Below are 14,926 nucleotides of genomic sequence, written 5' to 3'. Positions count from 1 at the left end.
ACAGATTAAAAATCAAAACTACTTTAAAAAAATATTTAAGAGATGACTTTGAACCTACTCAAACTTAAGGGACCATTTTTTTCTCAAAATATTTGGTGAATATATTGATTATACTTTCTCCTTGTCTTTGTTTATGAGTGCATAATATATCAGTTCAGACAGACAAAAGAAGATCTTTATTGTGTGTACTTTAATTAATTAAGAAAGAATAAAGCAGTTTTTTTTCTTGATAATTGCAAAATATTTTAATAAATATAATATAATATAATATAATTGTAAAGTGCTGAATTTGTGCTTGGCTCGATGAGAATAATGTAAGTGAGATTCTCACATGTAAATTGTAATATAAGCAGATTTTAGAGTATCTCATTTGGATTTGCTCCCTTCACCTTTTATATTTTTTTATTAACCGGTCGATATTTATTGATTTGATTAATTGAATTCGCGCAGCATATGATGTATTAAAAAAAACAATGCTTTCTACTAAAAAAGTTTTATTTTTAAGATTTCAATTTGAGATCTTTAGTTAAGAGCGAAACAATTTTATTTATTAATAGTAGTGAAGTTAGGATTTTCATTAAGTTCTCAAAAGACGCAAAGAAGATTCAATATCTATTATATATACATAAAAAATAATTTTAATTTTGAACATATAGTTTACTTTTCATCAAAAGGTTCGAACCCCCTTCTCCCACCTGACTCTGCTTTTGTCTATTAGGCAATCATACTAGCTACTTACAAGAAATTTTTTTTATTTTTAACTCAAATTCAAAAATTTTAATTAAGAATATAAGGATTATATCTATTTAGCAGATTTTAGAGTATCTTATTTGGATTTGCTTCCTTCACCTTTTTAGTAGCTTTATCAGGAGTCATATGGACACTATATATACCCCTAAATATAAATATTTTCTCCATTCTGTATTGATTGTTCACATTAACAAAATTAATTATTAGAAGTTATTATTATTATTTTTTCTCATTTTATCCTGATAAGTAGTTCTTTTTGAAAATATAAATAGGTTTGTAAAATTTTAAAAACATTTTGTATGAAGTAAATTAATAAAATTATTCTTCTATTTATGATTTCTTAAGAGAAGAAAATAAATAACTAATATGAAGCTGACATAATACATAATTTGCGCGGCTACATTAATTCTTGCTTATCTAGTTTTTTTGTACTCAAAGTACTATTTTATTATGGTTTGAATTAAGATTTATTGTACTTAACTATAATATAAAATGTTATTACTATATAATATAGCAGGCTATATACAATATGGTGCATAAAAATTGCAAGCAAGCAAACTCATGTAATATGTAGTACATGACTAATAGCTTAGGTTTGAGATAGACATGAAACGATATTTCACAGAAATTTAAATTTAAAATCTCTAATTAATAATGAATGAATACATATAAAAAGCAACGTGCAATATATAGACTATTTCAAGTTCTCGTAGAGTCTAGAAAATGACTTGCACTTTGAGAAAGGACTACATATCAACAGGTATGATATAAATAATTTATCTAACTATTTTCACAGCTCGAATTCATAATCTATACATGTTTTAGAGACAACTTTTACTAAAATATGATCTTTATAATATATTTTATTTTAATTTTGTATGGAGTTAATTTCCTTGCTTTAGAATAGAATATTAGGTGACATTCATTATTGCCATTTGACTATGATTATGTTATTTTTCGTATTGTTTTCACTCATTTCATGAATCTTGTGAGATCCAATTGTTGTTTCCTTTTTTGGTTCAAGTCCCTCATTCCTTGGATCTTGCCCAACTAATAGAGGAAAATAATAATAATAATAATAACAGTATCGTCGTTTCAATTTATTTATTTTATTTTAACTTAACATGAAATTTTAAAAAGTATAAGATTTTTTTCATATTATGATCTTAAATTAAATATATGTGAAATATATCAAAATGATCTTTAATTTTATGGCTTAAATATTTCATGTGAAAAGTTGGAATAATAAATTTAAAAAAGTAAAACAGATTAAGAAGAAAAGTATTACAAACAAATTTAATTGGAGGGAGTATTCATAGTATAAATTAAACCCAATAAAATCAATATTTTCTATCTGATGTCTCTAAGATCTAACCAGAACATAAATAATATAAATATTTAGGTCAAATTTTGTCACCTATAAAAACTGTGATGAATTGATAAATATATATTTTTTTTAATCATAAGTCTCGATTCAAACCTTTCTATATACAAAATCACGACTTTTATTAGTAAAATCCGAATTTAATCAAATACCGAACATCAAGGGAAAAAAAAAGGTTTACAACAATTTTGCTTTGCAGCTTCTTCTATTATACTTCGACTAACATATACTTTTTTTTTTCGACTAACATATACTTACTACATGAATAAAACTAACATATTAAATTCAAAAATAGTCAAAAACAATTATATTTAATCATTAAAAGAAGAGACTTTTGCTCTTTCATCTTAGCCTCCACCACGTGAAACCTTCAATTACTAATTATAGCTCATGAAGAGTCTCACACGAGCCATTAGGTCCACAATAAATATATTTAATATAATTTTTACATACATCAACTTTATTTCTGTTTTGAAAGATAAAAAAATTATTCTCGATAGATTTCTAATTCAAGGAAAAAATAATTTAAAATATTTAAAATGATAAAAATACTATTTAGAACATAACAAAAAAAGTCCGAAAAAAGAGTAATTGATTAAAGAGTGGATTTTAAAATTCGCATGAATGGCATCTCCAACCCTATACTCTATTTTACTCTCCAAATATAGAGTTCTCTATTTTTTCAGATAACCAACTTCAGCCCAATTCTCTATTTTACTCTTTAAGAAAGAATCTTTTTCTCTCTCCTCAATATAATATTATTATTTTTATTTCATTCTCATCTTCTTATNCTCTTTCATCTTAGCCTCCACCACGTGAAACCTTCAATTACTAATTATAGCTCATGAAGAGTCTCACACGAGCCATTAGGTCCACAATAAATATATTTAATATAATTTTTACATACATCAACTTTATTTCTGTTTTGAAAGATAAAAAAATTATTCTCGATAGATTTCTTATTCAAGGAAAAAATAATTTAAAATATTTAAAATGATAAAAATACTATTTAGAACATAACAAAAAATGTCTGAAAAAAAGTAATTGATTAAAGAGTGGATTTTAAAATTCGCATGATTGGAATCTCCAACCCTATACTCTATTTTACTCTCCAAATATAGAGTTCTCTATTTTTTCAGATAACCAACTCCAGCGCAATTCTCTATTTTACTCTCTAAAAAATAATCTTTTTCTCTCTCCTCAATATAATATTATTATTTCTATTTCATTCTCATCTTCTTATTTCATAATATAAATCCTTTATTTCTTTTTCCCAATAATTACTTTATACTCCCTCCGTCTCATTTTATGTGGCATTTTTCGAATATCAAGATTCAAACAAGTTTATCTTTGACCGTAAATTTTTCATAGATCTTTTAAACATTTAAATTTTTTAATTATTGTAACTTATAGTACTTTTTACGTAGTTTACAAATATATAAATTTCATTTCAAAAAAATTGAAGATTTCATGCGCAAATTCCTGGTCAAACTTAAACAGTTTGACTCTCGAAAAACGAAAAGTGCCACATAAATCGGGACAGAGGGAGTATAATTTTCATGTGATATAAAATTTTATTTTTTCAATTTTTTTATTTAATATAAAATTATATTTTATTCTAAATTTTTAAATAACAAAAATTGCAAGAAAATATTATATGATATACAAATTAATGCATAAATTCAAATAAAAGTGAAATACAAGTACATAAACATTACATAAACACTCATTTTTTGAAATTATTACGTTGCTCCCATAAATGCATTACGGAGTTCAAAATGAACATTTTTGTCCTTAATTTTTTTTATGTGTATCTAAAAATTGTTCAAATCGAAGATTTTCATCTACCACCATTTCTGTCGTTGGAGTTGGAGCCTCTACGACATCTTGAACTGGTGCATTAAGATCACGTTCATCCTCAATTATCATGTTGTGAAGTATAATACATGTAGTCATTATATCATGTAGCACTTCCTTTCTCCAAAAACGCGATGATCCTGCATAATTGCAAAACTTCGAATGCACGTTCAACATCTTTTCGGCATGATTTTTGTTTCATCGAGAATTAATTATTATGTTATGTATTGTATTTTATCTTGTATTTAAATTATTATGTTATGTATTGTATTGTTAACTTGTATTTAAATTATCATATTGTGTATTGTATTTTTAAATAAAAATTTTAATCTTATCATTTTAATTTATGTATTCTTTATAGTGAAAATTAATAATAAAATCAAGTTATATTATTGACGAAAAATAGAAAAAATTAAAATACTATTAGTTCGGGATGAAAGTAGTATATATTAAATAATATTTTTTTAAAAATATTATATTACATTTAAAAAGAATTATGAATATTAGATATTTAATTAATGACACCATATGTAAAATAATATGTTAATTAGAAAGTAATAGAAATAATAATAACATATTCAAAAAGTGAAATAGAGAGTGTGAATAGTAGTTCTCCAAATTTGGAGAACTACTATTCACCTCTCTAAATACGAAGAATAGAGAGTGATATAGAGGTGGGTTGGAGTGCCATTCTCTATTTTACTCTCCAAATATGGAGAATAGAGAGTAAAATAGAGGTGGGTTGGATATGGTCGGAATGAGTAGCAATCACTTCCATCTTTTATTTTAGGTGACACTTTTAACATCAAAATAATTGATACTATTTTCTTGTATTTAGAATTATATTAGATAACTTAAAGATCTTAATTATATTCTTCATACATGATTAAAATTATTTCTTTATATATACACTAGATATTGAATGTCTTTTGGCTAGTATATGTATCTACTTTTTTACATTTTAAAAAAATTCTTATGTGTCCGCTATTGACGAGTTGACGTACATAATAAGTGTATTCAAACATATATAATACTCATCTTCAGAGGCGGATCTAGGATTTGGAGGTCGTGGGTGTCATATCGCCCAAGTAAGATAAACGGGCCGGTTCCTTTAATTTTGGGTTACAATTCGGGTTATTTATCTTTTTTTATTTTTATAAAACAAATTAATTAAACATGCATGTTAGTAATATTTTCTTTTAGATATTCTAAGATTAGAGATAACTAAACAATTCAATTTATTTTTTTTGGAATTAGAGGCCTTATTCTCAGGAAAAAAAAAAGATTTTCCACATTAAAATCGAATTTGTATAAACCATCTAACAGTGTTAACTTAATATATTCACATTTCATTGTCTTTATGAGTTGTTGCATATATATAGTAGAGAAAGGATAAAAGATTGTTTCAACCCAGCCATCTTACTTATCAAGAACGTGAAGATTAGAAGAACCTTAAAATTAAAAGAACTCTAACATAATAATATTCATCATTTTTTAAAATTTATGTTTAGAAAAAAATACAATTTAAATATATTCGTAGTAATNAATATATTTACATTTCATTGTCTTTATGAGTTGTTGCATATATATAGTAGAGAAAGGATAAAAGATTGTTTCAACCCAACCATCTTACTTATCAAGAATGTGAAGATTAGAAGAACCTTAAAATTAAAAGAACTCTAACATAATAATATACATCATTTTTTAAAATTTATGTTTAAAAAAAAATACAATTTAAATATATTTGTAGTAATATTTATGTGATGTTCATAATACAATACTCATTAATTAATAAAGAATACACACGTAATACTCATATCAAAATATCAATAATTAGTGAAACAAAAAATAAAAAAAAAAATTAAAAACTAATTACAAAAAAAATATAAAATAAGAACCAATGAATAAAAAGACAAAAAAATGGAAAGAAAGAGCTGAGAAGCCTTTTCAGTTCATACAAGAGCAATCCAAATAATAATAATGTTGAGAGCGAGAATCGAATCCGCATTGCAGGTGTGGAATTCCGTTTCTTTTGCCAACGGCACCTATCACTATTTTATTCAATGGATGGCAAATTTAATTTATAATAATTTCTTATACATATACACATATACACATATCTATACAAAGTTTTAACCGAGATTGCTGGGTGTCGTGACACCCCCACACAAACATATAGATCCTCCCCTGCTCATCTTTATAGTAGAATACACTATATTCATGCTTAGCAACAAAACTAGAATTTCAACTAAGAGGTTTGTTATCTCTTGATTTTACAAACTGAATAAATATTGTTAGATAATTATTTTTAATATAATAGACAAATAAAAATAAAAAACATATATTTTTAGTAAAGACAAAAGGTAAATAGAAACGGACGATGAAAGGATATCCACCACTATAATCATGCACATAATAAGTGTATTTACGCGTATAGACGAAAACCTTAAAAAAACCATTGAATTTCACACGCAACGCACGCGATCTCACGTGCGTAATTGACTGTTCATTTTGCATGCGCGTTTGTGTGTTTTTTTTTTTTTTAAAACTAAATTGTGTCTTTGAATTGACTCGTGGACCAAGATGATCTAACGGTGGAGATCGTACGACAAAAAGTACTGTAAGTAATCGTAGCCGTCGATATGTTGAGATTTGTGTGTCCCTTAAACCTGGGAAATCCGACAATAAGATGACATGTCGGGTTGTAGGGTAAGAGATGACATATATGAGTATTACTCAGTCCATTTTTAATTGTTAGGAGTACTTTTCTTATTTAGTGTCAAATGATAATAATTTTAATTAATATTTTATGATGTATTTTTTCATCATATTGATATATAAAAAAATGAAATTTATATTTTTTGAATATCTAAATTTTTTATTTAAAATATCGAATTAATGTAATCTAATTTAAATTGAAAAATTAGCCAAATTGACTGTCAAAAAAGGTAACATGACAATTAAAAATAGACAGAGAAAGTATTAGGAAATTATCAATTATCCATACCTAAATTATACGTCCCAGTTTCTTTGTTTTATAATAGTTGATTATTATAATAAAAATAGTTGTTTCATACTAATTGTCTATTTTACTAAATCAAGAAAGGATTAGTTTAATTAATTTTTTATATTATTCTTTCAATTAATTCTTTTTGAAAGTATTCATATTTGTTTGTAAAAATTTCAAGAAGTTTCTAGGGGTGAATTAATAAAATTATCTTCTTATTTATGATTTTTTAATATGCGTGTAAAAAAAGAAAATGATCAACTAATATGAAACATAAGGAGTATAATTTACCTTGTTTATAGTAATTATTTAATAATTAATTAAGGTGTAAGAGGTTGCATATAGTAGGCGTGAGAAGAGAGATAATGGTGAACCAGAATAATATTGGGGAGAGTTGATAAAATAAGACATGACGTAAATTGAGAATACAATCTTAGATAGCTGAAGAGTATGAAGATTATAAATTAGAGTAGAAGGTTGGTAGGGTATTAAGGGTTGTCTCGCTTTTCAATAGAATTAGGCTTGGTGAGAGTGTGGAGCACAATGTTTGTCGCAATATTAGCCTTATTCATATAGTTTCTTACTTTTGATATCTGTTCATCTATTGTGTTTCAGATCACATTATTTTATTGTTGTTCTTTTTCAAAACTATGTATGTTGATTTGATATATTTAAGTTAAAAATCTTTCGAAAATAAGCTTTCAATCGTCATGAGGTAAAGATATAATTTACATACATTCAAACCAAAATTGATTGGAGTCCATCATCACTTTTAAGTCTCAATCCCTTTATGAATAATTTATTAAATACTTTTTGTGAATTGAAAAAATAGTTCAAATGTCGTTATAGTAATGCAACCAACCAAACGACAAGCATACTATTTAATTTAAAATGCATGTATTATATTATTTATTAATTTGAGTAATATGTTAAGCCAGACAAAACCAACTCATGCCACGTGGATAATAATGAGCTGGAGGACATTTATTGACACGTGTCATGAAGTGGCTTGTGGGACCAGTGAGAGAAATTTTGGTTTTTGATTATTTTTTTTTTGTAAATCCACAGTTTGCTACTGCCTATTTTTGTTCTACGATTACTTCAAATTATCTTTGTGATTTTAAAATTATTTATCATTTCAAAAGTTTAAGATAGAATTAAATATTTCTTTTTAGCAGTAACTGTGGTTGAAAAAAACAAATACTTTAGTAGAATAAATATTTGATGAATAAAATTATATTTATAACAAAAAAAAAAAAATCTCGATTAAGTTTTTGAAATTTTTTTTACAGAAACATATGATAAATAATTTAATACGGAGGGAGTAATTTTTAAGGAAGAATTTATTGAAAGGTGTATACGTAAGGGGACCAAAGTTTAGCTTTTTGATTGCACAATATATAAGGGACCACTAACATGTCTTTTTATCTAAAATAAATGTATGTATAGATAATAATAAGAAGGAAAAAAAACAGCTCACTTATATTTTTCCAAATAAATTGAATATGTATATCAAATTAATAAATATATATTTTATGTATGTATACATACTCCACTATATAGTATAATTTAATAAAAATACTCGATGTAAATAGATTTTTACGTTGTATGAGCCTCTCCTTATAGATAAGGTTAAAAAGTTACAGTATAGTGATATTTATAAGGTTTTTTTTCTTCATATAATAAGTGTGAGTGTAATTTTCATTGTACAAGGAGATGAACTAACACTCTTCCATTGAAAAATTACATTTTATAAATAGATTTAAGAAGATTAAATTTAATTTGGAGTTTTTTTTTTGTAATGATAATAGATCTAGATTGTCAAAAAGAAGTTTTTAGAATTATATACTTAGTTCATTTTGAAAAATTCAGAAGTCTTTTCAAATTAATTTGCAAAAATAGTGACCAAGAAGAGGAGGCTATTCAAAGTTGGACAAAAGCACAAGTGTTATTGGGCTGGGCCATGTGTGATGAACTTTGATTTGAAAAAAGTGAACTAATGGGCCCTATTCTAAGGGCCCATTGGCCCCATTCCAATGTGCCATCACTTGTGTTCCTATCATTTGCAATTTGCAAAGATAAAAAGAAAAAAGTAATTCCAATGTGGCTTGTTCAATGGGTTACTAGAGGTAAAGCTAGCTAAAAGCATAGAGCGTGCGTGGTACGCTTTTGCCCTTCATTCGTCCATGAAGTTGAGGTGACATGAAAATCATAATATCTTGATGTTATAGGTTAATGTCAAAGTAATCACTATCTTTTTTTTGGCATAATTTATAAACGACCCCTTTAACTTGATTTAAGCTGTCATCTACGTCCTTCAATTTTGGTATGCAAAAGTAATTCCAATGTGGCTTCTTCAATGGGTTACTAGAGGTAAAGCTGGCGAAAAATATAGAGCTTGCGTATACACTCTTATCCTTCATTCGTACACAAAGTTGAGGTGGCATGAAAATCGTAATACCTCGACGTTATAGGATAACGTCAAAGTAATCACTATTTTTTTGGGCATATTTATAAACGAGTCCTTTATTTAACTTGACCTAAGCTGACATATATGTCCTTCAATTTAGGTATACACAAGTAGATACTTAAACTTGTATAAAGTCGAACAAGTATTAACACGCATCCCACGAGTCAATTCACATGAGATACACTCGAATTAATTTGTATTATACCACGTAGAACGCGTATGTTTACTTATTCAACTTTATTAAGAACAAATATAGGGATAAGACACAAGTACCCCTAGACTATGATGAAATTTCAGAGACGCATTTTAACTAAACTAAGGTCCTTTTACCCCTTTTTTTTTTGTAATTTTATACGCCTTCTGACTTACGTGGCACACTCCGTGACTCCACGTAGTTGAGGCGCGTGGGAGATGTTTGAATGCCACGTAAGTCAAAAAGGTATAAAATTACAAAAAAAAAATGCTCGGAGAGATGATAAGACTTTAGCTTAGCTAAAATGTGTTTTTGGAATTTCGATGATCGACTAGGACTACTTGTGCCTTATTCCACCAATAGAAAAGAGCTAAGGAAAAGGACAATCTTTAGACTTGGCTGCTGCAGTGCACCAGAGTCTTCACAGGGTTAGCTAATTTCAGCTCAAATTTCTCTGCTTTCAAATCCCAAAGTTCTCTTTTCTTTTTCAAGAAAATTCATGTCACCTCTGTCTATATAAAGTGAAAAAAAAACCCAACCCCTCATGTTTTTTTTTCCTTCTTTTCTTTCTCCTTCACGTCTTGACTAGTGTCTAGTACTTTGTTCAAAATCTTGAAAAGCTCATAAAACTACAATAACTGTGTTTCCAATGTCCTGAGCTTCTTGAAAAAAAGAAAAGAGTAAAAAAGACATGATCTTGGTTGACATTTTAAGTTCTTGGTTAAATGGTGTCAAAATCTAGAAAAGATTATAAAACTACCATCAAGTGTCTTCCCAAGTTCTTGGAAAAAAAGAGGATATAATTTTTGTTGGTTTTTCACTCTTTTAGTGCTTCATTTTGGATTTTGAAAAGCTGATAAAACAACCACAACCTCCCTCTCAATTTATTAATTTCTTGAAAAAAGGAGTTAAAAAGACTTGATCTTGGTTGTTTTTTTAAACATTTTTAGTTTTTGGTTTGGTAATTATAATACCATAACTATCTTCCCAATTTCTTGGTTTCTTGGAAAAAAAGAAGACATGATTTTGGTTTGTTTTTGACATTTTAAGTTCTTGGTTATAAATGGTGTCAAAATCTTGAAAATCTCAAAAAATTACCATCAACTGTCTTCCTATTTTGTTTGAGTTTAAGTGTCTGGTTGAAGCTTCGTGTAGTAGAAGGGTCCAGTTGACAATCCGAGCTAAGTATAAGGCTTCCACCAAAAAAGACATGATCTTGGTTGTTATTTAACATTTTTAGTTCTTGTTTTGGCAATTGTAATACCTTTACTGTCTTCCCAAATTCTTGAAAAAAAACAAGAGTGAAAAAAGACATGATTTTGATTGGCTTTTGACCTTTTTTGGGGTTCTTGATTTTGGTATAACAAAAGAATGGGAGAAGTGGAGGGGTGGGGTTGGCCACCATCACCAAGTGGATCACCAATGTACATAACAAAAGATGATCATTGGACACATTTTGACAATTCTGTTAATGCTGTTTCTTTTGGTTTTGTTGCCACTGCCATTCTTATTTCTATGTTCCTTGTCATGGCTATTTTTGAGAGGTTTCTCAGGCCCAATTCACCAGCTTTATCGACGTCCCGTGGCCGGAATCTTGGTGACATTGAGTCTCAGATGAGCTTCTATGGAAAACTTGGTCATCAAACTCCTAAAGTAAGTGTCTTTAGCTTGAATTTTTGGTCTAAAAAGTTGTTTTATGAGGGTAATTGGTAATTAATATATATGTTGTATCTGTGTCCTTGTAATTGTTAATCAACAAGTAAATAATCACAGTTAGCTCAAAGGCAGAGTTAGGATTTCGAGTTTATGAGTTCTGGATTCTAGAAAATGAAAGAATGTTGGTTTCTTGATAAATTGTTTATACATTGAATCGATTTTTAAATACAAATGCAGAAAGGTAGGAATAGAAATTTAGTTAGTCGTAGTATTACTCTTGTTGTTTCTTGTCTTTCGATTTTTGTTATTATCTGTTGTTTCTTGTACCTCGGTTATCGTAGCATATTTTGTTGTAGTTGATGCTCCTTTTTTTCATATTGCTTTTTCCAAACTGTGTCATGATCTTTTTCCGAACTGCTTTGAATTGCTTTTCCTTGAGCTGGGGGTCTATCAGGAACAACCTCTCTACCTCCCAAGGTAAGAGTAAGATTTGCGTACACTCAACCAAACCTAGACCCCATTTGTGGGATAGAAGGTTTTACCGAACCTGTAAGCGAAGCTCTAGCTTTGCCCCTGAGTCAGGGCTTTTCTAGTATCTATAACGCAGCTAATCTAAACACAGTCAGGACACTGAAGCTAAGTAGTAACAAAGTAGTTCTGCAGCAGTATCTCACATTAAAAAAAACTGCAATTTACTAACTTCAAGAAGTTCAACATTGCTGAAACTTTTTGTTTCGTCGAGTGAGCAAGACTATCTTGGTGAATGCAATTAGAACCGGCTGCTATGCACCGCCTAAGCACTCAAGGGATTCGGCTTAAATGTTGAGTTTGCATTCCTTTTCAGCCTAAAAGGAAGGTGAAGTGACTAACATCGGATAGTCACGACTCACGAACACTTAGAGGTATATATGAAGTTAAAGTGAATCTTACTATCTCAAGAAGCTTAGCTTCTTAAAGGACTCTTAATAAAGAAAACAAGCCTTTCAAGTAGGGCTTGAAAGAAGGCAGTTAATCTGATCAGAAGATAAAGAATATAGATGAGAAGATAAGGGGTGAAGGACTTTTTAAAATCCGATCAGTGTAAACATGATATTAATTAGTCTTTGTTGCTTAAATGTCGAGTTTGCACAGATAGTCTCTCTTCCATATCTTCATAGTAAAACAACAATCTAGGAACGTTTATGATAATGAAAAAGGAACAGATAGAGTGGAAGGCTCCAATGACGTTTGTTTCTCTTGGTTTCAATATAGAAATAAGAGCAATTTGAACGGATGCCTTTTTCCGTTGTTGAATCAGCCAAGTCAGTAGCCTTTCTTTTATACGGGAATGCTTTACTTAGTATGTCGAGGGTGGATTAATTAATGGCTGCTTTAGCTCTATCGAAAGAGGCCCCTTCTTTAAGCTCTGCAATGGAAGAATGCCCTCACCCGATGTGATCGATCTCTTGTTTCATTTTCTGCTTTACACCACACATATAAGTAAACAGATGAGTCTTCTCAAACTGCAGTTTTTCTTAGGTGTATTCTTCACATAGTTCAATTTATCTCTTGCTTCCAAAGTTTTTCCTGACCATCCAGGATGTCTGTTGTGGTTACATGAACCCCGGTGGTTGTTTGTGTGAACTATTTGAGTAATCACCAGTGTTGTCTCTGATTGTGTTTCTACCGCCTACAGGCTACAGGCTTCGACTGCACCCTAGAGCTACCAATAATAACAATTGGATTCTTCCCCGGTCTCCCAATATCATTTCCATAAGATTAGTATTGCAAAAAGTGCGGAATCTAACATGGATTTGCAGTCATTCAAGACTAGATAAGATCGAAAATGACCACATTCATCAGAAAGTGCATGTTGCGCATCTTGAGGATACAATGAGAGAAGTTATGGTTTGGTGTTATAAGAATGTGGAGTATTACCTGACTTAGATAGAGGAAAGTTGGTCTCGAAAGACGTACAAATCCTTGGAATCAATACAAACTTGGCTATAGATGGGATATGATGGAAGAATAAGATCCTTATTCTGGCATAACTAGCACATTTCTCAGTATTCATCCCTTTATCCTTCCCTACTCAAGTAGTATGCTTTAATTAGTCTGATTGAAACTTGTATGTGCCCTTAACTCACACATCATGAGATGCACTCTTAATACTAAACCAATGCCCTTAGAGGAGGGGGAAGCAAAGTGTCATCTGTCATATACCATGTACCAATTCTGAAGATATGGCAGAGGCGGTATATAGTGAACGGTGAACGGGGTTTGATTGGATTTCCTTTGCGTTGTGTATTTGTACTAGGTGTAGAGGAAAAAAAAATATGTATATATATAAAACTTGTTAACGGGTTCAGCCAAATGTCTTTCTTGAGCCGAGGGTCTATTGAAAACAACTTCTCTACCACAATAGGTAGGAGTAAGGTCTGCATATACTCTATTCTCTCTAGACTCCACTTGTGGGATCACATTGGATATGTTGTTGTTGACGGGGTCAGACTACCAATACTATTGTCCTACATTTGTGTGCTAAATAAAACAAGATGACCTCTAATTTTTATCTAGCTATGATTTGTTGTTTCGACATCTAATCAACTCGATGTTTTACAATCCAGAAAGATGGTTGCTTCAGTACTACTACTAATTCTGTTACATGACATGATCAAGTCTGGCTTGCTTGGATTGTACTTCATTAGTTTCTTGAAAGATTTATTAACAATGTGATTGTTGTTTAGCTGATGAAGTGACTTGGCTTATGGCTTTAGGTGTCAACGAAGGCTCGAGAAGTTTCAGTGTTGATGCCAGGAGAAGATGTCCCTACTTTTCTAGCCAATCCTGCTCCTGTACCCTGTCCTCCTGAACGCGATCCATGGCCTCTCCATCAACAGAATTCCTTGCCCGGTCTCTTGAACTTGGACTCGAATGCACAATAATCCTAGCTAGCTCAATTTGAAGGCAATAAACATTCAAAATACCAAAATGATGGAGTTCACCAATTGGTTTTTTGTTCCTCCCCTTGGCTCCTTAATTTAATGTACATATAGCATTTAGGTATTGGCTTGTTCAAAGCTTTTCTTATCTATTTAATTGAGCTTGAGGGTTTTTCTGAAACAGTTTTCTACCTTTATAAATGAAAAGTTTGTGCACCTTTTTCAGATTGACGACCGTAATTGTTGTTATAATTGTTTTTCTTGTCTATGACTGGATCCCAAAATTATTGACCATTTCATTGTATTTTATGCAATCATACAAAAGTACCAGTGAGTAGCAGAGGCGAATCGAAGATTTTATCAGTTATGAATTTTAGGACAAAACATCTTATTGGATCAGAATAAGATTATTTATATGTAAAATAATTTTTTTAACACAAATACAAAATTTAGATCAAAATTATTGAGTTTTGTTGAAATCGTAGCTGCCTCTACTTTGTCTTTTGCCAATTTTTCTCATTCTTTCATTAGGTCATTTGGGGGTTGTTGAGATGAATATAGTGGCATGAAAGCTACCAGTCATAGTGTGAACCTGCCCCATGGTGACAACTGACAAGTAACAACTACCCTTCGTCCCAATTTATATGACATAGTTTAGATTTTAAAATTTAAATAAGTTTATTTTTTT

The 14,926-nt window shown here is 29.7% G+C and overlaps 1 protein-coding gene across 1 annotated transcript; it reads left to right on the top strand.

Moving 5' to 3' along the window:
• Positions 1 to 10,552: 10,552 nt before the first annotated feature.
• LOC125860531 (uncharacterized) lies at positions 10,553 to 14,401 on the top strand. The gene is made up of 2 exons (XM_049540513.1): positions 10,553 to 11,314; positions 14,074 to 14,401. Exons 1-2 carry the CDS (start codon positions 11,033 to 11,035, stop codon positions 14,239 to 14,241), a joined length of 450 nt encoding a protein of 149 aa, XP_049396470.1. The 5' UTR covers positions 10,553 to 11,032; the 3' UTR covers positions 14,242 to 14,401.
• The last annotated feature ends 525 nt before the right edge of the window (positions 14,402 to 14,926 follow it).

Source organism: Solanum stenotomum, chromosome 3 (genome assembly GCF_019186545.1).
Source record: "Solanum stenotomum isolate F172 chromosome 3, ASM1918654v1, whole genome shotgun sequence".
Taxonomy (NCBI): Eukaryota; Viridiplantae; Streptophyta; class Magnoliopsida; order Solanales; family Solanaceae; genus Solanum; species Solanum stenotomum.
The sequence above is the reverse complement of the archived record's forward strand: the minus strand, read 5'-3'. Positions and strand labels throughout refer to the sequence as shown.